Source organism: Pieris rapae, chromosome Z (assembly GCF_905147795.1).
Source record: "Pieris rapae chromosome Z, ilPieRapa1.1, whole genome shotgun sequence".
In the NCBI taxonomy this organism is placed as follows: Eukaryota; Metazoa; Arthropoda; class Insecta; order Lepidoptera; family Pieridae; genus Pieris; species Pieris rapae.
In genome coordinates this window covers 8,093,239-8,114,292 of record NC_059534.1, presented here as the reverse complement: position 1 = coordinate 8,114,292, position 21,054 = coordinate 8,093,239, and the positions used below count along the sequence as shown (strand labels likewise).

The 21,054-nt window shown below is 32.5% G+C and overlaps 2 protein-coding genes across 3 annotated transcripts; one reads left to right on the top strand and one right to left on the bottom strand.

Moving 5' to 3' along the window:
- Positions 1 to 1,864: 1,864 nt before the first annotated feature.
- On the top strand, positions 1,865 to 7,040 carry LOC110998171 (atypical kinase COQ8B, mitochondrial). Its single transcript, XM_022266662.2, has 9 exons — positions 1,865 to 2,039; positions 2,316 to 2,882; positions 3,008 to 3,224; positions 3,332 to 3,541; positions 3,732 to 3,847; positions 4,057 to 4,219; positions 4,620 to 4,822; positions 5,056 to 5,208; positions 6,006 to 7,040. The coding sequence occupies exons 2-9, from the start codon at positions 2,319 to 2,321 to the stop codon at positions 6,291 to 6,293; spliced, it is 1,914 nt and encodes a 637-aa protein (XP_022122354.1). The 5' UTR covers positions 1,865 to 2,039; positions 2,316 to 2,318; the 3' UTR covers positions 6,294 to 7,040.
- A 183-nt stretch (positions 7,041 to 7,223) lies between these two features.
- On the bottom strand, positions 7,224 to 20,804 carry LOC110998169 (protein nervous wreck). 2 transcript variants are annotated; one of them, XM_045633933.1, is made up of 18 exons: positions 20,599 to 20,804; positions 17,825 to 17,968; positions 17,603 to 17,688; positions 15,879 to 16,023; positions 15,643 to 15,779; positions 15,408 to 15,561; positions 15,062 to 15,289; positions 14,585 to 14,770; positions 14,199 to 14,435; positions 13,675 to 13,816; positions 13,359 to 13,528; positions 13,134 to 13,283; positions 12,789 to 13,052; positions 12,608 to 12,721; positions 12,427 to 12,535; positions 11,362 to 11,556; positions 11,151 to 11,185; positions 7,224 to 10,235 (listed from the first exon to the last, which is right to left on the bottom strand). In XM_045633933.1, the coding sequence occupies exons 1-18, from the start codon at positions 20,644 to 20,646 to the stop codon at positions 9,765 to 9,767; spliced, it is 3,015 nt and encodes a 1,004-aa protein (XP_045489889.1). In that variant the 5' UTR covers positions 20,647 to 20,804; the 3' UTR covers positions 7,224 to 9,764. The 2 variants fall into 2 exon arrangements, with proteins under 2 accessions (XP_045489889.1, XP_022122353.2); XM_022266661.2 differs by lacking the exon at positions 20,599 to 20,804 and adding an exon at positions 18,868 to 19,803.
- Positions 20,805 to 21,054: the final 250 nt, after the last annotated feature.

Below are 21,054 nucleotides of genomic sequence, written 5' to 3'. Positions count from 1 at the left end.
CATGTCTATTTGTATATGATTATATTTATATATATAAAATAAGTAAGTAGAGGTGGATGATTTTTTACTATATCCAGATTTATGACGCTGGACATGTGTAGGTTTTCTGTGACTGTCGACTTTTGTTCTTATATGATAAGACATATATGCATTATATCTTAGAAACCGTTGGGTATTTGAGTTAACTACATATTTGTAATACGTTTTAAATTTAATTGAATTGAGACTTTGATTCACTATACAGGGTGTCCCAAAAGTCGACGTCAAGTCAAAATTTTCTCATAGGTAATGCCACACCAGTTATCAGAAAAATTAAAAAAAAAAATTAAGTCATGTATTTTTGAAGTTATGGAAATTTTCCTTTTATTCCAGAAAATGTACACCATGTGACAGTTTTTTCATTCCTGTTGTTACAAATATTTACTTTTTGCCATTTTTTTTTCTCTTACGTCATCCCGAATGGTGCTTTATGTAACCTATGATCCTAAACCCTGTGCCAATTACTCCAACTTGTAGGAAAATGTAATTTTATACCGTACCAAGTTTTCAAAATTAATTTTTCGCACTAGTTCAACTGATCGTCCTGAAAAAAAAATGTACTACTCCAGTTTGGCAAGCAGCTTTAAAAGTTTGCGCATTTAATAAGGATTCTAACGTGGTATAACACTTACTTCATTATTTCTTAGATCGGCCATAAAAAAATTTTTTGTTAAACAAAGTCTGTTTTTAAAAATCTCTTTGAAATTACAACAAATTATTCTAGCGCACCCAAAACGTTCCTAGTGACCACAGCGTGGTTTAAATAATATGGAGAGAGACATTCCATAAAATGTGAGCGAGACAGATAGTGACGCTTATGACATACTTTTGATTAGATTTATTACTTTTTTTATAAAAGATATTCAAATTGCTGTCCTTCAGCCGCAATACAGGCTCGACATCTCCATATGATCGTGAAATGAAGCGGGCAAATCATCCATTATTCACAAATTCTACTGCTTCCGATTAATTAAAATTAAACTAATTTTGAAAACTTGGTACGGTATAAAATGACATTTTCCTACAAGTTGGAGTGATCGGCACAGGGTTTAGGATCATAGGTTACATAAAGCACTATTCGGGATGACGTAAGAGAAAAAAAATTGGCAAAAAGTAAATATTTGTAACAACAGGAATGAAAAAACTGTCACATGGTGTACATTTTCTAGAATAAAAGGAAAATTTCCATAACTTCAAAAATACATGACTTAATTTTTTTTTTAAATTTTTCTGATAACTGGTGTGGCATCACCTATGAGAAAATTTCGACTTGACGTCGACTTTTGGGACACCCTGTATGTAAAGCCAAAAATCGGATATTCTATCTTCGATCAGATTAATAAATACTCTTCGGAGAAACCTACACAAATTTCTCGGAACATATCGGTGTAGTGTCGGCATAAGTGATTATTTTAGTATGTATAATGTAGAGTCTTTACCACATTTCACGCTTGGCTAAAAATTTACACCCTGCACGATTCTTTTTATATGGTATTAATTAACATTTGACATATTTTTTTATAATTACGACATACGATATAGGGATCTGGAAATATAACATTTTAGTTTTTATATTTTAAGGTTAGTTTATGTTAAAGTAGCAACATTTAATTGTTTTAGTTACATATAATTGAGATCAAGAAAATTAAACAAATAAGGCTTTATTTTTATATGATCAATTAATATTGGTAGTGAAATGCAATTCAAATGGCGTCATAATAAATTCATGGCGTCGCTTATTGTGTCCCGACTCATGCGTTTTGGGCCTAGGCTACTGAATGTCGACACGAGCTGTCATTTTCATAAAAAAATAGTTTTGTCTACACTACTGTTAAGCCATCTTGTCTAGACCCCCTGAGTGTGAGACTTGAGAGTGTGAGAGTGACAATCATAGAATAATAGAATTCGTAGACTTCATACGTAATATACATAATTAAGATATATTTAAGATTTATTTAAAAACTTAATATAATAAAGACTGATATAGCAAGAGATAACTGGTAAATATTTTAATATTATTATTACGCATTGCTAATACTTATGAATAATACGTTAGATACGCACTAATAAATTTACATAACATTAAATTATAACATTATTAATAATAATTTAAATTTGCTTTAATATTTTGTCTAATGTATAACTGTTGCCATCTGTTCTAAACAACTTTCATAACATTGGAAATTGTTATGCAATAAAGTCAAGTATCTTTAACCTGTAACACCTTTTTAATGGGTTTTGAAAGAATATATTTATTTATTTAAGATAACTTTCAGGCTATGTCCCACATTAATGACTTAATTCGGGTAATGAAAGGGCTTCGGCAGGTTGTTGAAGCAGGACTTAAATTACAGCAGGAAAGTTCTGCCTTAATATGGAATAACTCTAGCTTTAAGCCATACTTTCAAAACTGTACAACTAACCCCTTTAACAGCAAAGTACATCCAGACATACCTGAAGACTTAGTTGATAGAGCATTTGTTGTACTTCATGGAATAAGACAGTATGCCTTAATGCATGTACCAAACTTTAATCCTAGTATTAGGAAAAGAAACATGGATCCTGAATTGCAAGATGAAATTGAACAGTTAAATAGAGAATTTGATAAAACATTTGATACTTTGAAGAGGAATCAAAATCACGAAAACTCATTATTAGCATCTGATGATATTACTGTGCCACTGGAAAAATTGAAGTCACCAGACAGATTAAAACTAGAATCTATTGACACACAAAAAGTAATGCCGCCTTCTGCAGTGGAAATAGAAAGTAACATCACCAATATTGAAAAGAATAGAGTTCCTGTTTTAAAACCAGTAGCCAAGAAGAAGTTAAAAGTATTTGTAGGTATAATTTAGTTTGCTTTATTATTTTCCATTTATCCTTTTAAAAAAATGGCATTAGAAATATTTAAATTCTCTTGTAACAAAACTATTTACTCTAAACTGTAAGCATACACTCTTTGCAGCTCAATGAAAATTCAAAAGCTCGTGTGGTGCCTTCTTCCCGCATTGGCCGTATGATATCATTTGGATCATTAGCTGCAGGTCTGGGTGTAGGAACAGTAGCACAATATGCAAGAAATACACTTCAGTCTGTCACCGGCAAGACTGATGATACAGTCAATGCATTTTTGTCACCTGCAAATGCAGAAAGAATTGTTGACACACTTTGCAAAGTTAGAGGTATTTTGTTTAATCCTGTTAAATTATGTTTTTAATGCAACACAAAACTATTTAATATTCATGATATATGGTAAATAAGCATTAAAACAAATATATGTACTTTACAGGTGCAGCTTTGAAGTTGGGCCAACTTTTGAGTTTACAAGATGAGTCAATGATACCATCAGATTTACAAAAAATATTTGAGAGGGTACGTCAATCTGCTGACTTCATGCCAACATGGCAGGTTGAGAAAGTAATGTCGTCACAGCTAGGTCCTGATTGGCGCAACCGTGTTCAATACTTTGAGGAAAAACCGTTTGCAGCAGCATCAATAGGTATATATCCACCTATTAGTCAATATTTGAGTATAAAAGTAAGGTTTAGTTATAGAAATAACATATACATTTTATTTTACTCCTACATTCATGAAGCTGAATTCCTTTATTGAAAGCTTAAAGCCAACCTAGTAAATTTATTAAAAATATATAAAATAATTTTTCTTGTTATGTGATTGTGGTCTTTTAGGACAAGTTCATTTAGCGTTGTTGCACAATGGCAGAGAAGTTGCCATGAAAGTGCAGTATCCTGGAGTAGCAAAAGGAATTAATAGTGACATAGACAACCTTGTTGGAGTACTTAAGGTAAACAATAAATCTAACTTAAAACAGACATTCCTTAAAGCAGCATTTACATATTTTCATTAGTTAGCAGTGAAAACTTTGGTGCAGTGGAAGTAACTTTGTTATAAATATGAAAAAAAAATATCATCTATGAGATCACCAACATGCAACTGAAATTATTATTAAAAATACATTTATATTTATTTCAATAAATAATATGATTATTTCAGGTATGGAATTTGTTCCCAAAGGGTATGTTTATAGACAATATTGTGGAGGTTGCGAAGAAGGAGTTAGCTTGGGAAGTGGATTACATCCGTGAAGCGGAGTGTACTAGAAAATTTAAAACACTTCTGGCGCCGTTTCCGGAATATTACGTGCCAGATGTTATAGGTATAGTACATTACAACACTTCATAAACATAAATTAAGAGGTACAAATAACTAATATTTTTAATGATGACTAGTGTCCACTAACAGGTCAAAAGACATTTTATATAAAAAATAAACTCTTCAATGAATATATAACATATGTCATGGAATTTGACATTTCTTCCTGTGGCCAAATTTAGGTGTCCATATTAAGCAAGGCCAAATTTGTATAGAAATGTTTTATTTCCTGTCTTTTTGGATTTTATTAAATCAATCAAAATTAATTCACCTATTAATATTGATAAATATGTACAACTATAACCATGAATGAAAAAATAAATTGGAAGGATATTTCTTTTATACAATACGAATTTGTTTTTCAATATTTATTTATTATTAATATATATAATTATTAAATACAGATGACCTGTGTGCATCAGAAGTGATGACTACAGAGTTAATAGAAGGGCAACCAATCGACAAGTTATTTAACGCTGACCTTGAAACAAGAATGGACATTGCCTACAAAATTATGCAACTTTGCCTGCGGGAAATGTTTGTATTACGTTGTATGCAGACTGACCCAAACTGGGCAAATTTCTTTTACAACACCAACACTAAACAGGTATAAAATACTACATATAAGTCTTTAACGAATTTAAGTCTTAACTTAAATAACATTAAATAGAGGACATCAACACACTCCCTAATTTATAATATTCCAATTGATCTCTTAAGCCCTGCAGCCCAACAGTTGTTCACTAAGATTGAGCGGCTAATTAAACTATTAAATAATAATATTGAAAGCCAAAATGTAATCTGTCAACTAAGCAAATCATAATTAACATTTTATTACAGGTTATATTATTGGATTTTGGGGCCACACGCGAATATTCCAAGAGCTTCATGGACCAATATATTGAGATAATACACGCGGCCTCAGAAGGTGACCGCGATGCCATCTTGCAGATGTCAAAGGAAATGAAATTCCTTACTGGATACGAGTCTAAGGTAAATTTTATTCATAAACTAGCCGCCCCCGCGAACTCTGTTTCTCCTTCATGCCTAGCCTACCTTTTTAGTTCATATCAACATGAAACATTTTGCTATGCTACCGGATCGGTTCGGTTTTCCGAAAGGAAATATTTTTAGGTTGTACTGTGAATTTTCCATAAATTATAGTAATAATAAGAAATAATGTGAACCTCAGAGTTCATGTCATAAGATTTTTATTTGTTGGTGAAAATTAAGGGACATGTCTTAGACCTATAAAGTCGACGGCGTGTGCCAGGCACTGGAGGTTGATCACCTACTTGCCTATTAGATTTATTATTATGATATATATTTATTTAGATGTTTTCCTTAACCGTTCGAGCAAATGTTAAATGCGCACATAGAAATAAAGTCCATTGGTGCACAGCCTGGGATTGAAACTACGACCTCAGGTATGAGAGCCGCACGCTGAAACCACTAGGCCAACACTACTCACATGTATTTTGTATGCTGTATCAAAAATAAAATAAAAACAAAAAAAAAATTTTCTAAAAAATAAAAATAATTTTTTTTTTGGGTTTGACACCCCTTATCGCTTAGGGGTTCGAAAGATAGGAAGTAGCCGATTCTCAGACCTACTGAACATGCATAATATCTCATCATAATTTCATAAGAATCGGGCGAACCGTTTCGGAGTATGGGAACTAACATTGACACGAGAATTTGATATATATAGATATACTCCCAAATAGCATACTACAAAACACCTTCAACCTGGAAGTGAAAGGGTAAACACCTGATTTATTTACTTACAGATCATGGAAGAAACGCATGTAGACACGGTTATGATTATGGGGGAGATTTTTACCACGGCTAGCACAGATGGTTTCGACTTTGGCTCCCAAAATACAACAAAACGCATACAATCGCTGGTACCAACAATATTAACGCACAGACTTTGTCCACCTCCGGAAGAAATCTACTCGTTACATAGAAAACTATCGGGTGTTTTCTTATTATGCTCAAAATTAAAAGTTAAAATGAATTGTAGAGATATGTTCCAAGATATATACCGACAGTACAAAAATAATGATTTTAATTAATCTCTTCCGGCTGTGCCTCATGACTCATTCTTGGTTTTAGTGATATTTTTTCCTCATTGTAAAACTATGATGTTTTCATTAAGATTTAAAACCCTGAAAAACCCAGTATTTTTGTAGATGTTTTACTGAACTATGAATTTGATGTATAATACCCATAATTTTTAAGGTAGATAAAACTTATTAGGTGGTTCTGGTGTTATTAGCGAATTTGTTTTCAAAGTGCCTCGTAACTATTGCATACCATGGGCTCAAGGTCCATAGATCTTAAATAAATGAAGGTGGTTGTTAATAAATGTTCTTATTACTTGTTAGTAAATATGTACAAATCCATTAATTATGAAAACGCTGTATTTTAGGTATAATTATTTAAAATGATTTTAATTCAAAATGAAGCAGTTTTAAGTGTCATTTAATATATTAAAACAATTGTATGTTAAGTTATGAGTTATATATTTGCTTCGTAACACTACTAATTTTGATTTGATTTCAATTGTTATTGTAAAAAAAAACTATGTTTTATTAGTATTGTCTTAAAAAAAAAAACTCTAAAAAAGTTGTCATTTTTACGGTACGTAAATATTTTTAGTTAAATTTTAAGCATTTCAATAATACCTCATCTGTATTTATATTTTTATACAAAACTTTAAAGTGTATATAAAGTCCATGTAACATATAAACAAAATTAATCAAACTGTAAAAAAGGGCCATGCTGCATTCTTTATAAAATAAAGTGATACAACTAAAATTAGGCTTTTATTTATGCGATAACCTTTGTAACTTTTAAATGTTTTCATACAATACTTTATATTCTGTTCATTTGGAGAACTGAGGATATGGAACAAATTACAATAATACTAATGATTAGCAATATAGGATTTTACATGGAATTTGGTCTGTATGACCAATTATTTATGAAATAAAACAAACGAATGAGTGCGTATATTCTATACTTTATTCAATTCTTTCCGCAGAATTCTAGCACTCTGGCTAACATTTTCTAATAAGTATATTAATTGGTTCTTCTAAAGAAAAGCATCACGTGATACGGAAACACTAATGATATTGCAACATATAACATATGTATTACAAACAGACACTGAATATACATTTTTTTTAATTTAATACAATTATAGAGTGTACAGAGTGCTACAGTCCTCTCTCAATATTAAACGTCACTCACTGGCTTTAATAGCCCTGGAAATATGTGAAAATAAGATCCTGAGAACATTAATACATATATTACAAAATTGTCATTGGCTGTCATTGAGTTAAACGATGTCATCGAGTATGTACCAATATATTTTTTTAGATTACAAGAACGCTTCCAATATGACGTAATGGTATAAAAATCGGCTGGTCCCCTGCTGTACCTTGCCTATTTCTGCTGTTTATCTTTAAGATTCTATAGTTTTTTTTGCCGTCAAGTTTGCTCAATCCGTTTACGTAGTATTGAATAATAGGCATGCATAGCTATACAACAGTAGAAACTTTTGCTAAAATTCTTACTATACTTAAAGTTATCAGAACAAAAAAAACTGAAACATTATCAATACCGTCTTAGTGGCTGGTCTCAAATGCAGATGCGAAATGTAAATTCATTTATTTACCATAGTTAATGTGCGAATATTGAATTATACCTCATTTAAACTCATTCAGATAACCTAAAAATACTGATATTTGTAACTAGCATTAAAATATTACTAACTTTAACATATTAATCTAAATAACAACTAACAACCAACAGCTACTATACTGCAAACTTGTACATATTAAGAAATATTTAGTCTTAGTGACAGTCAGTTAGTGAAGATATAAGTGTAATACATAAAAAATGCATGGGTATTATATAATGAACGACTTTATGATTTTGTGGTTTAGGCTTCCAAAAAGATGAGCAGTAAGAAAAACAAGTCTAAAATAAGCATTAATAGAGTATTTTGTACAGCAGGCCACTAAATTAATGATAATAACAGTTTTATTTACGATACAATAAGACCTCTATGTACATGAGGCCCCGTTATTAGCTTATTTCAAAATGGTACTCTGAACAACCTAAATTATTTATACCTTTTAGGGATTAAACTATCTAAAAATTAACAATTTGATGTCTTAATCTATTGCCAAGAAATTTCGTTGTAGTGAATGTGTTTGATACAGAATGAAAAATTGTTTCTCTTTTAAAAGAAGTAAATTGATAAAAAATAATTGATTATCACAATAAAATATAGACAACGAAGAGAGACGGATACTTAACAGTTATTTAGGTAATAAAAGACTGGTAATATACAAAGTGAATCTCAAAACGTTTACGGTACGTAAGTAATAGCAATGATTCGTAATTTCTACTTGAGAAGTTCAAGGCTACTTGTCTAGGCTTTCTCACTGAACCTGAGCATGTCAGGAAATTTAGGGACGTATAAATTAAAAAACTAATTATATACAAACCTACATTACTTTGATGACCGTTTCCCACTTCATAAAAAATGCAAAATTTAAAGCTGTTTAGGGCCTTACTGAAGTAAGTGTTTAGGATAAATCGAAACTTAATACAAATTATTCCAAAGTACTAAAAAATATTATTATAAATAATCATTTACATTTTACAGATTAGTTATACCAGACAAGTAATATTTCACAAAGGTTCAAGGTATTTTAAAGTAAAGAAATATCCAACTAACTTCATGGCCATTTCATTGTATACTTTATACATAAGTAGTAAATAGTATAAACTATTAAACCAATTGCAAACATATCTCTTAAGGGTTAGATAATAAATTAAATAAAGCAAGTGTTCGTGATATCTTTACACTTTTATGTAACCTTAAATAAACGAATGCTTAGCTGATTTAACGATATTTGTCTAAATATTAACACATTCACCTAGGTAGGTAGCAATATGACGGTATATGAATATTTTTGGATTTGTGTTATTCGTTACAATTATGTTAATAATGTTATTTCTAAATAGAACAGGTTAATAAATACTTTTATTGTGTATCCAATTATTGATGAAATCGTATATTTTAGTCGTTGTAGCAGTCAAAACGAATACAGCGAAATATAAATTACTACAACTTTTGCGATCAATTTCGTAGTAATTAGGTAAAAGGAATAATACAATTTCTATATATAAGTAGAAGTAACATCTAAAAGGCATTTATTTTTATTAAAATTACTACCTTCTATATTATGTTATATACTTTGAAACACCTAACAGTAGGTACCATTACAGTAGACGCTTGTTAGATTTATCTCTAAAAGATAGCATACAAAACTAATGTGAGAAACGGTCTTATGGGATAGTCGAAGCAGTCTGTCTTTACAGTTATAACACTAAATATAAAGTTAAATTGATGTCAACAACATCAGTCACCGGACTAGTAGAATGCCAGACAGCCATTGTCTACAAGGCGACGTTGCGTAGACAACCTAGTAGAAAGTTGATTTGAAACGAAAGCGAAAAACGTATTCTTAGGCGTTGGATTCTTTCAGATCGGTGAGCCGCGCTAGTTGTGCGGGTTCTAATTCGTCAGGGATAGAAGCGCGGCCGGCGCGGGGTGCGGCAGGTGGGGAATGGGGAGCGGTGGGAGGGCCTGAGGCTACCGAGGCACCAGTGGACTCGCCTTCTGAGGCTGTCGAGCTTGAAGCTGGGTGCGGTGCGGAGTCTGCGTGACCCTCGTCTGTGTCCCGAAGACATACAGCCGTCTGTTCAGATAGAGAGGATTCCTCGTCGTCATTTTCCTCAGCTCGCTCATCTTCTTGTGGCGGCTCCCGTTGTTGTAGCTCAGGTTCAGTAGGTGGAAATGGTTGTTCTGGTTCCTCCACCATAGGGGTGGCGGCAGTGATTACTATTTGTGCCACACCGAGGCCGCAATCTTCAGTGGGAAGTTCAACTTTTGGCGGAGGCGGTTTCGGTTGCGGGGCGGGGGGTATCTCCTCTTCCTAATACCAAAACAGGTTTAAATAATTCATTATTTTTTTTGTTTACTATTTTTCCCTGTCTGGATTTGAAATGAGCCGTAGGCTATATATATGGCAATGAATTGTTAGTCTATTTTTAATCAAAACTTCAAATAAACATTTTTAATGGGTAGTTACAGTGTAATCTATAGTATCGATCTACTCAAAAAACAAATTTTTTTCGCATGCGTAAGGCAACATGCGTGTGATGAGATGAATTTCTAAACAAGTATATTTCTCTCAAGATACATATAAGTTTAACTATAAATAGACGCAAAGAATCTACTTTCAATAATTAGCTCTAATCTTATTGCAATACATAAGTAGTTTGAAATCAACGTGTTTTTATCTATTTGAAATAAAAAAAAAACATTTATTATTGTATTGTTTGTGAATTAAAAAATACAATAATACGTATATTTTATATTTGACATACCAATAATAGCAATCTGAGGCAACTTGAAATAGCCTAAAGAATATTGACTCTTTGATTATCTCAAACAGTTATAATAAATATTTTATAAACAGTAACAACAGTTTTCGTTAAACAAAGTTCATTGGTAATTTAAGATACAATTTTATGTGTAGGTATAAGATATTCCGATTGTGACTAAATTTTATACTCTCTTCCAAATTTATTCTACTGGCGTAAGTTTTCGAACGGGGGGTAATATTTTATTTAAATAAATACTACGGACATATAAATAAACGTTATTGAAACCTTTAAAGTTTCTTCAATATGGGTGAAATAATTTTACGTGTAGTAATTTAAAAAGGCTGTAAAAGCTGTAACAAGCATTTATAAGCGCAGTGATAGCGTACAGTAAGCACACAACACAAACACATTTTTAACAATAATATTATATTTATAAATTTGTTTAAAACATAAGATCAAACCTCGTCTTCAAAATTTTCACCGACAACCTCATCAACTGTAGCATGGAAAAATATTAATATAATTATTACGCGTCACTCATCCATAAATTAAATACAAAATTTATTTTATTTTACATATTTTGATTTGAATCAGAAACATAATTAATGCAAAATGCATAAATGTGTAATTAAGAAGGTAATATCGATTTAAAACATCGTATTGATGACTTACCAACGATTGAAGGCGCGATAGGTTGTTGTGGTGAGAATTGAGTGTCGTATTGGTCATGATGATTCCTACTAAGTTCCAGATTAAAGCTGAAATCTGGTTGACTGTCCATTGAGTCGCCCATTCCGATCGGTGGAGGTGGTGGCGGGTCCGCAGGTGGCGCAGCACTTTTTATATTGTTGTTCTCATTCACCACTTCTAGCAGCGTCCAAGAAGGGACAAATGTTTCAGGTAGCTAATACCATCTTTTTTGACAGAAGGCCTTTCAATATTTTGGCTGTACTGTGACTTGCATAAATTCGTTTAAATAAGAAAATATGCCAGCAAAGATAAATATGCAGCTCAAATGGCAGAATCTTTAGGTGCATAGGGTAAACAGCTTAAGAGAGATAAGATGAGAAAAAGTAGACTTGAAACATTAAAATTCATTTTCACCAGTAGTACTGTAATGTAACGTATGCTATTCCACTGATTTATCCCGGTAAATTATTTATTTATTTTTATCCTATAATAAACCGTGCATTCACGAGACCCATGCATTTAGACCGGCTACAAAACTTGCGATTCTTATGCTTGATTCGAGTTAATATCACAAGTAAATCAGTTATTATGCACATTAAGTTTTCGCCTGTAAGCACACGTAGCGCAATGTACCAAATTTTGTTTTGAAACGCCAGATTTGTATCCGACCCGGTACAGCGATTACGAATGAAATTGTGAGTTAGGCGTTGAATCACGGAAATCTAGTGATTATTATCGTGCCATGTAGTTATTAAATAAATCATCATGCCAATTTCAAATTATACTAAAACCATTTACTGAACGAGTCAATAAGCTATCTATGGCGTGAGTTACAAACAAAATACGGCACAAATTGTGACCTCTATAATTGTATGAAACTGTATAAAAATATGCAGCGGCAAGACACCGACAAACGGCACTCGTACGTAGACACTTAATTTTAATGTTACAAGTACGAAGTTTTCAGACGGAAAGAAGTTGTCGAAGTACGAGGACCAGTTCATTAAAAAATTAAAGAGTAAAAGTCACTAAATCAGACAAGCTTACGGTCATCGTTGAATTCGCTGCCGGGAGACCCAGGTGGGGACGCAAATACAGGTGCCGTTGAATCGGGAGGAGTCCAGTCCTCATCAGCTCCACTTACTGGATCGCCATTCTGTATAGAAAATTATGTTGCAATTGGGTATCCTATATATACACTAATATTTTAATAGATGTATACAAAAACCTCGTCACATTCTTCAACAATCAACGATGGGAAGTTTCCAACAGCTCCGTTTACTTCACCGCGCCACCAACCATCGTCCACTTCATGAGCCTCACGAGAGACAATGCGAATTATCTAAAACAATATCAGATGTTCATTACCGTTTGTATTCTAATTAAAGCTTCAAACCATTTTATAATACCTGTCCCTCTTCTAGATTTAATTCATCGGATGCCTCTGCATCATAATCATAAAGGGCAAAACAAAAGCCGAGCGTTGGTAATGACTCCGCCGACGGTTCATCATCTCGTTGCTTTTCAACTATCTGCTCTTCCGGTTTGACAACTGGTGCCGAAATCACAGAGATCTGGTCAGGAGACTGGATGACATCAGCATCCTCACCCTCCACAGTATAGTCGACGGATGAAAAAGAAATTTGTGTAACAAGCCCTGGAGTACTCGATGGCTAAAATTATAACAATGATTAATGAAAACTCTTACATAACATTGAATAAAACACGGGTGTGGTAAATTACCAGCAAGTTACCTGTTCTCTATCAATGTCCAGATAATTATGTGGTACATATCCTTCTTCGCCGCGGTAATTACGTGCACGAAGCCAACCGTCACCATCGCCTTCACCGACTACTTCTAACTGTTCACTTTCAATGATTGATAGTTCATCTGGATTTTGAGCCTAGAACAAAGTGTATATTTAAGAATATTATTAAAGTTGTTATTTAAGAATCTCTTTCAATTTTAAAATACTCACAGTGTATGAGTACAAAGCTGTACACTTATAAAGTGGAGCTACGGGAGCTTCTGCAGGTTCAGCCGCCGGAGCAACGGTTTCAGTTTCTGTTTCACCCCAATTCACTTGTGTGGGGTCGTCCCAACCAGCTGTTAATTGTTCGATACGCATGCGATCTTCCTCTAACTCAGCTGTAAGTTTAATTTAAAATACAATACGTAAATTTAATCAATAACAACTATTTATCAAGTTTAATTAAATAATGATCCAGTGTCGGCCACCCAATATGAATCATAACTGCAGGTTAATTCAAATAATTAATTTTTTTTCTATGTACCATCTTCCTCGTCATCTTGTTCATCTTCGTGTTGTGAATCAGAAGTTGTACGTTGATGACCGGATGTTGTAGCGACAGCGGAAGTAGCTACGTCACCTTCAGTGTTATCACTGTCGTAAAATGAGTCCGAACTAGGTTGATCCTGCCGTAAATAAAATGTTTGTATGAATTTATATATATATAAAAATCATAAATGCATAAAAATGTATTTTTCAGGGATTCCTTCACTAGCACTAGCACAGCTCTATGTAGAATTCGGGAATTTCCGCGAAAGAGCCTGACGTTGTGGGGGATTCCCATACTCGTGATCTTTTAATAAATGATGCATGTCTTTTATCATAAGAAAATTAATTGCTTTTCACTTTCGATGGACAGCACCAACTTCCGCACCGGGTACCACCCAACGTAACTACGCCACTCATATATATACAAAACAAAAATTACTATAATGAGATGTGATTTATTTATCTAGAAATGGGTAGTTAGGAAAGTTAGGTTTTATCGAAAGTGTCTAAATTACTTACCGCAGCTCCAGATGCATCAGTGCGAACACTGACTAAACTACTGCTTCGTGGCAAAGTTTCTTGTACTGCCAATAGGTCGACTTCTTTCAGCCATTCGTCGACTGGGGCGCCACCGTTTCTTAAACATTCCAATCGAGCTTCGTATTTAACTTTTGATGTTTCCGAACGCCTTATGTTTGTGCGCAGTTCATCCATACGTACATCTAACTCGGGTCCATTAGGATCATTAGGATCAACCTGAATGTCGTGAAAAGTTAAGGTGTTCAATTCATCGATATTAATAGTATACATATTATATACTTAATATATGCAATAATAGATAATTAGCTATTCTATATTACTTTTTTACAGGTTTTATATATTAAATATATATATGTATCTATAACCTTTTGGCCAGCATCTCGCATTGCCTGATATAAGTTCAATTTTCGGGTAGCATCTCTGACAAGAGATGTCTCTCGGACGACCCGTGTGGCCCAACGACGGGCTTCCTGAGCCAAAGTTTGTGCAACAGTTTCATGCTCCATTGTCACCGTATCAATTGGATCGTTATCGCAAGGCTCGAAGTCATACTGAAGCAATAAAAAAATCATTAACTACCTTAATAATAATACTACTTGCTTGGCTTTTGTTTCGTGTCTAAAAAAAAAAATCAACTCATAAATAAACTCAATAAAGACATTCACGATACCATTAAAATCATTATTGTCTTGTCACCAATCAATCACTACACTTGATTACAGTATTGTGGGATTTAATATTAAAAGTTTGCAGCCCTATTAAACATCTGTAAATTTTCCACACTTTTATAAAATTCAATGTAGTATTACAATACAACGAAGTATTGTGTATTACGTAATTACCTGAATATGTTGCTTCAGAACTGGGTAGTATAGATAGATGCATTGTAAATTATACTCCCTGGTTAATTGTTGAGCTTGATCACGAATTTTGCCGAAAGAATGTTGAGTGGCTGAACAAGTAAGCAGTTCAGTTCGACCCATGAGAGTTAAAAACTCAGATACTTTTTCGTAGACAGCTCCTTCCATACTTTGCATGCAGGACTGTAGTTCCACCAGAAAGTACCGATTCTGTAAGAAATTGCGTTTCGTAATTAACTGCAATTTGATAGTATTAAGAAAGTGGTTTGAGTATTTAGCCAGATAAATTTCTTGGTAAAATATACTATACCAATCAAAGTATTTGTACCTGGTGTGCATTTGCTGCAGAAATGCTAAGAAGATAATCGTTCCTAGCACCTGTAGATTTCTCTTCAAGTTGATCGCGGCGAGAAGACACTTTTGCACTATTTTTTTGCAATGAAGTTATTGATTGGAAGAATGACCCTTTTTTCTTTTTTAACCTAAAAATATTTATATAAAATCTCAATGTGAGAAAACATAACATTCAGAGTTGAAATTTGTTCGAAATATCTAGTACTAACTTCTCTTCTATGTCTTTAGCTTTGTCTCTCACATCATGAGCGGTATGTTCTTCATCAAAGTAAAGCTTCTTGTTCTTATCCACATCAAGTACTGACAGTTGAAGCTCTTTGTGTGCTTGGGCGAGTAGATCCGTGCTCTAAATAAAAGAAAATCATTAATAACTAACCCAAACACTAATAACAATAACAACAACAAAACAAAACAATAGTTCTGTAAATATACATATTTAAAGTACCTTTTTTGCAACATTAATTTTATGTTGTCTCAGCTGTTTGGCTTCATCTGCAATCTGTTGTTGGAACACTTCCACCGCAGCAAGGCGAGCCCGCGCTAATTTTTCGTTCTCTTCCAAAACAGTTCTCCAGACATTCCACATATTCCTATTGAGACGATTAAGATACGCAATACTGTATTTTACCTAGTTACACATAAACTAACACAAAACAACTCGATCGGACTAATCAGACAAGTGGTTATTCGTGGGATTATTCGCCGAGTTGATGGAAGGTACGGCCATTGGTTGGTTTTTCACTGATGAGGGTTAACTGAGAGCTGTAAGGTGGAACATATCTATCCAAGGTGTGGTACGCGGAACACAGAGCTCCACTATAGATATCCTCGTAGAGTAGAAACTCGTGGTTCTAAAACATTGAGTAGAAAACATCGTATCTATGTATTTTGATTGGTCGTCATCAGAATCAAGCAATAATATATTATGAAATTACAATTTACTGTAATGTCGCTATTATGAAGTTAAATTGACCAATTACTCTAATACATAAATTTGAACAATGAAACAGGTGTATGTTCCCATACTATCACTACATAAACGATTTTCTGTTAATTATATTGTGGCGCAGAAATTCTACAACGCAAGTTATATAATTTATCTGATTGCTATGCTGAGTAAAACTTGTAAAGTTTGTTTATAACTTTTAATAGTTTCATATCCATTAATATTTTTATTATACTATATAACATTTTCTCATTGACTAATGGCTGTATTTTTTTGAGAAACAAGGTATCTTTGTGCCGAAAGTAAGTTTAAGACTTCTGCAATTATTGTGGTTTAGGTACAATCAATGATTAAAGCAAAAGCAAACGGAGATATTAGAGAATTGTGCGGGCGCACACTTTGAATTGAACTTGTTCGTAAAGCACTTTTTATGCTTGCTTTGCGCACACTAGTAAAGACCGATAAACATAGTTTCACATTGACTGAATTGACATGACCATTACTTGTTAGGATATTTTATTATTTTCTATTAATGTTAATTTGCTGTATTTGTATTGGGTTATATATTTTTTAAAGATAATGTTGTAAATTAACAGGCGTCCACAACATATCAGTCGTAGTATTGGAAATAATTGCAGTAATAACAATACAGTTACGTTCCTACCTACGCCTTTTTATGAATATTTAAACATAATGTCAATTTACAGACGTCCAGAACATATCAGTCGTAGTATTAGTAATAATTACAGTAATAACAATACTACTAATATATTAATATAAAAACATTGAGTTAATGTGATATCATTAATTTTGCCCGTATAATCCATTAACATTATCATATAAAACTATAGAATGTTTCTCTCGCATATAATATAAAACCGAATTCCTAAAGGCTCTTCGTTCTTTTAATTTATCAAAGGTAAACAACAGTTTAAACATATTATTAGGCTGTTATACGATAATATGATTGGTCTTCGCATAATAGTCACTATTATTGTGTATGAAAATAGTCTGTCCTGTCAACAGTCATCGTGATACGTTCTTTGTCTAGCTATAAAAAGAACAAATAATACCCGAGTTATTTTATTTAATAATGTACCGATGTTTAATCTTAACGAAGAAAAACATCAATAAATAATATACGAATATATATATATATATATATATATTAGGGAAATGTTTTTTTTTATGATTTACAGAAAGTGTTATTATTATTCACTTACCATTTTTCTTCAGCGCCGTCCACTTTTATATCCGGTATGTTAGGAATCTTCTTATTAAGGTACGCTGAAGATATTTTTAATAACGCCTAGGACAAAATACGTTAAAATAAACTGTGGCTCACACATTAACGAAATAATAAACTAACAACATATATAAACAAGAAATAATTAATTAATAACATATATAAACAAGATTTTTTCATCAGTTTCATTGAAATTTACCTCGGAATATGATTTCTCAATGGCAGATCTTTTGATGGTATATGTGCGGAGATCTTCCAATAAATCGCACTCATGTTGGTTTTTTGCATAAAGCTTTGCGATTTGCTCTGAGTGTAGATTTTTGAGAAACTTCGTGTAGTTACTCTGAAACAACGTTTTAAAATCTTATGCATTACTTGTCAACCTATGACGAAAACGTTCTTGGCATGTAGTAAACAAAAAAGAGTGTGAACATTACAATAATATTTATTTAGTTAAATTAATCAAAGTAATAAAAATATAAACGCAGCAAGTTTTGTGTATGTATTATTAACATACATATACAATATAAAACCGATGCGCAGTTACTTGTATTAATCTATTTCAATATTGTTTATAACTTAAATAAAACTTCAAATCTTCAATACCATACATTAAAATACCAAATAGCATAGATTGAAAAAGGTATCCTGTTTATTTTTTTAAATGTGACTAACTAAATTGTTTACTAGTGTGTGAGTAAATGTGGAACACACAACACAGTTTTATAATACTTGTAACTTCAAATAAAATAACGTAATCAAAAATGGTCAGGGTAGTTTGAATATCTTATTAAGCGTACATTCCATCCGCGAAAGAAAACATCCGCGGTCCATTGCATTACCAATATGTTATCTTTAAACGTTCCAAAATATACATTAAATGTTTTGTGTTCATAAATGAGTTATAAAGAGTGAATTGCATTATCTTGAATATAGAACACTAGTCGCAAACGCCTTAATTATCCGTCAAGAAAATTTACCTAATCTCTCTGTATGAAATATAATTAAGCACTTGAATCCTAAATACGCGTCTAATTTTACCCTATTCTTGTAAATATTCAATCCAAGTTACATAATAGGTAAGTTACATAGTAAGATTGATAAAGGAGAACCAAAAAATTCGAGGAGTTTAGAAGATGTCTATATTCGCATTCACAAGAAAGAAATATATTGAATCGATACTGCCTTTCAATACAGGGATGTATTTTCAGATATAAACTGAGATATTCAGATCATACTTACCTTTCTCGGTGGGGGTTGCATGGTGCAGATCGCCGTGGTGGCGGCCTGCGCTTATTAACGCGTAGCAATTCGGATCGATGGGGACACACGCAAGCGGGACCGTGTTCTGCCGCTTTTGCCCATTGCCTAGCCGAGGCAGATTACACGCATGCGCCTTGGATTTCTTACTACTCTCATCGCTATTTATCGTATCAGTATGAGGATAATTGAGCTAAATTATGCCACGATGTTTAAAATTAATTTTCTAGCTTAGAAAATATTCTTCATATTAATTACGCAATGTAATTTGTATATCAAATTATTCACTCAAGGCTTTTTTCATACCTTTAAATTTTTCATAGCCAAAAAAAAAAATGTTTTAATATTCTTGAATACTTTTATAACGATTCTGTATGACTATAATATTTTCTAGGTGTCTACATTAAAAAGGATTTTGCTATTTATATTTTTTAAGATCGCATATCGAACGTGTCTACAGAACTACCATATCAGCACAGAAGTATGTCTCTGTTTTTTAGATCATTTGTAGAAAAGTAGGATCAGTCTTCTGTCATGCTATTGATTTTTCACTGATCACGATGTTTTCCCTTACCGTATGAATACGTATTAATTGCGCACATAGATGTAAAAAGCCAATGCTCCACAACCTAGGCGGGAGACAAAAGTAGGTACGCATCTGGCAGTGACGCGTACTTTCTAACGATTCGATAAATATCTTCTAGGTTATTTATCTATTTTAACAGTCAGATGTATCCTTATTTGTGTCAGTTCAAAGTACGAACATTCTAATAACCTTTAGTTTATGATAAAAATAACTCGTCAGTTATAATAACATATTCTGTCCACCTTAACCTTTACGTGTTTAATATGGCATCATAAATGTGTGCGTAATTTGGAAGTTATTTTAAACTAATGTCTATTAACACATTAAATACATGTGTTGAAAATTAAAAACTTTTACATTCAAGGGAAGAAATAAATAATGAATGAATTTTAAATAAAATGTGAATACCATAAAAAAAGAGTTGTAGGCAATCTACTTTAAAAGTTAGCCGGAAACTTTTTAACAAGTTTCAAAGAGAAATTTAATTGCATGCTTTTTATGGCTTTTGATAAATGAATACAAAGTACATAATTCGCTTTCAATTATTCAAAACAACGAACAAACTCTTCACGAAATAGGCTTTACCAATTTATTTCCAAAATATTTTTAAAATGTCCAGCCGTGCAAAGATGGAACAGGTTGCCAGTAACTATGATTTTAATTATTAAATGTAATCCATACTAAACGGTGCCCCAAAACTATTTATGTAACATTCATGTAACTCGATAAACATTTAATTGCTTTTAACGTTTATACATTACTAATGCAAAGAAATTACTAGCATTTATCCGGAATAAATTTGATTTTTTTCTAATATTTTATTCCATTTATCTAATTATCATGCAGTTATTGTTAATTGAAGTACCGAAATGAGAAATACTCATTTCTGTGTCTTGATTAATCTATATTTTAAGGCAAGCAGACGAATCAACCTTTTAATACAAAACAATCCGTATTTCCGGGTATTGGCCTCAAGTAGTCTCCAGTGTATGGTCCACGTATATTTTCACAACTCTCGGCATATTCTGCTGTATTATATAAACCCAGATGTTATATTATTACATATTAAACGTCAGACAAATGCGACAAATATCACAGGCAAAACTTTTGTTACTAAAATTACTTACCCGGTAATAATGACCAGACGTACCGGTGTAATTGCGTTTATTTATCATGCTTTTTAATTTTCATTTATGCATAGCTGCACAGTTTTATTTTACAAAATGAAATAATTTAATAAATCATATTGTAATTACTCCCGCGACATCCTTTTCGTTGTAGATTTATTTAAATTTTGTTTTTTTCGAGTAATATCACGTCACTCAAGATCAGACTTCAGAAGTCAATTACAAACTATCGATTAAAATTGATACCACAATCAAAGATATCGCCTATTTGCAGTAAGTCGTGTATCAGTATTGGATATATTATATATGGATGTTTGTTTGTGATTAATCGGAATTATACAGATATTTTTTTATCTATACCTAATGTAATATGGTCATTCGCGACTTGGGAGTGATATTTGACTCTGTTATGTCATTTAGACTTCATTATGATCATATATGTAGTAGAGCTAAACG

Bases quoted from the DNA above. Each gene is read 5' to 3' on its own strand.
- LOC110998169 (XM_045633933.1), bottom strand. From the start codon at position 20,646: ATGATAAATAAACGCAATTACACCGGTACGTCTGGTCATTATTACCGG. The intron at 13,529-13,674 runs GTACATAGAAAA...TTAAACTTACAG, and splicing joins ACAAGATGACGAGGAAGATG to CTGAGTTAGAGGAAGATCGC. The intron at 13,284-13,358 runs GTGAGTATTTTA...ACTTTGTTCTAG, and splicing joins CAGCTTTGTACTCATACACT to GCTCAAAATCCAGATGAACT.
- LOC110998171 (XM_022266662.2), top strand. From the start codon at position 2,319: ATGTCCCACATTAATGACTTAATTCGGGTAATGAAAGGGCTTCGGCAG. The intron at 2,883-3,007 runs GTAGGTATAATT...CACTCTTTGCAG, and splicing joins AGAAGAAGTTAAAAGTATTT to CTCAATGAAAATTCAAAAGC. The intron at 4,823-5,055 runs GTATAAAATACT...ATTTTATTACAG, and splicing joins ACAACACCAACACTAAACAG to GTTATATTATTGGATTTTGG.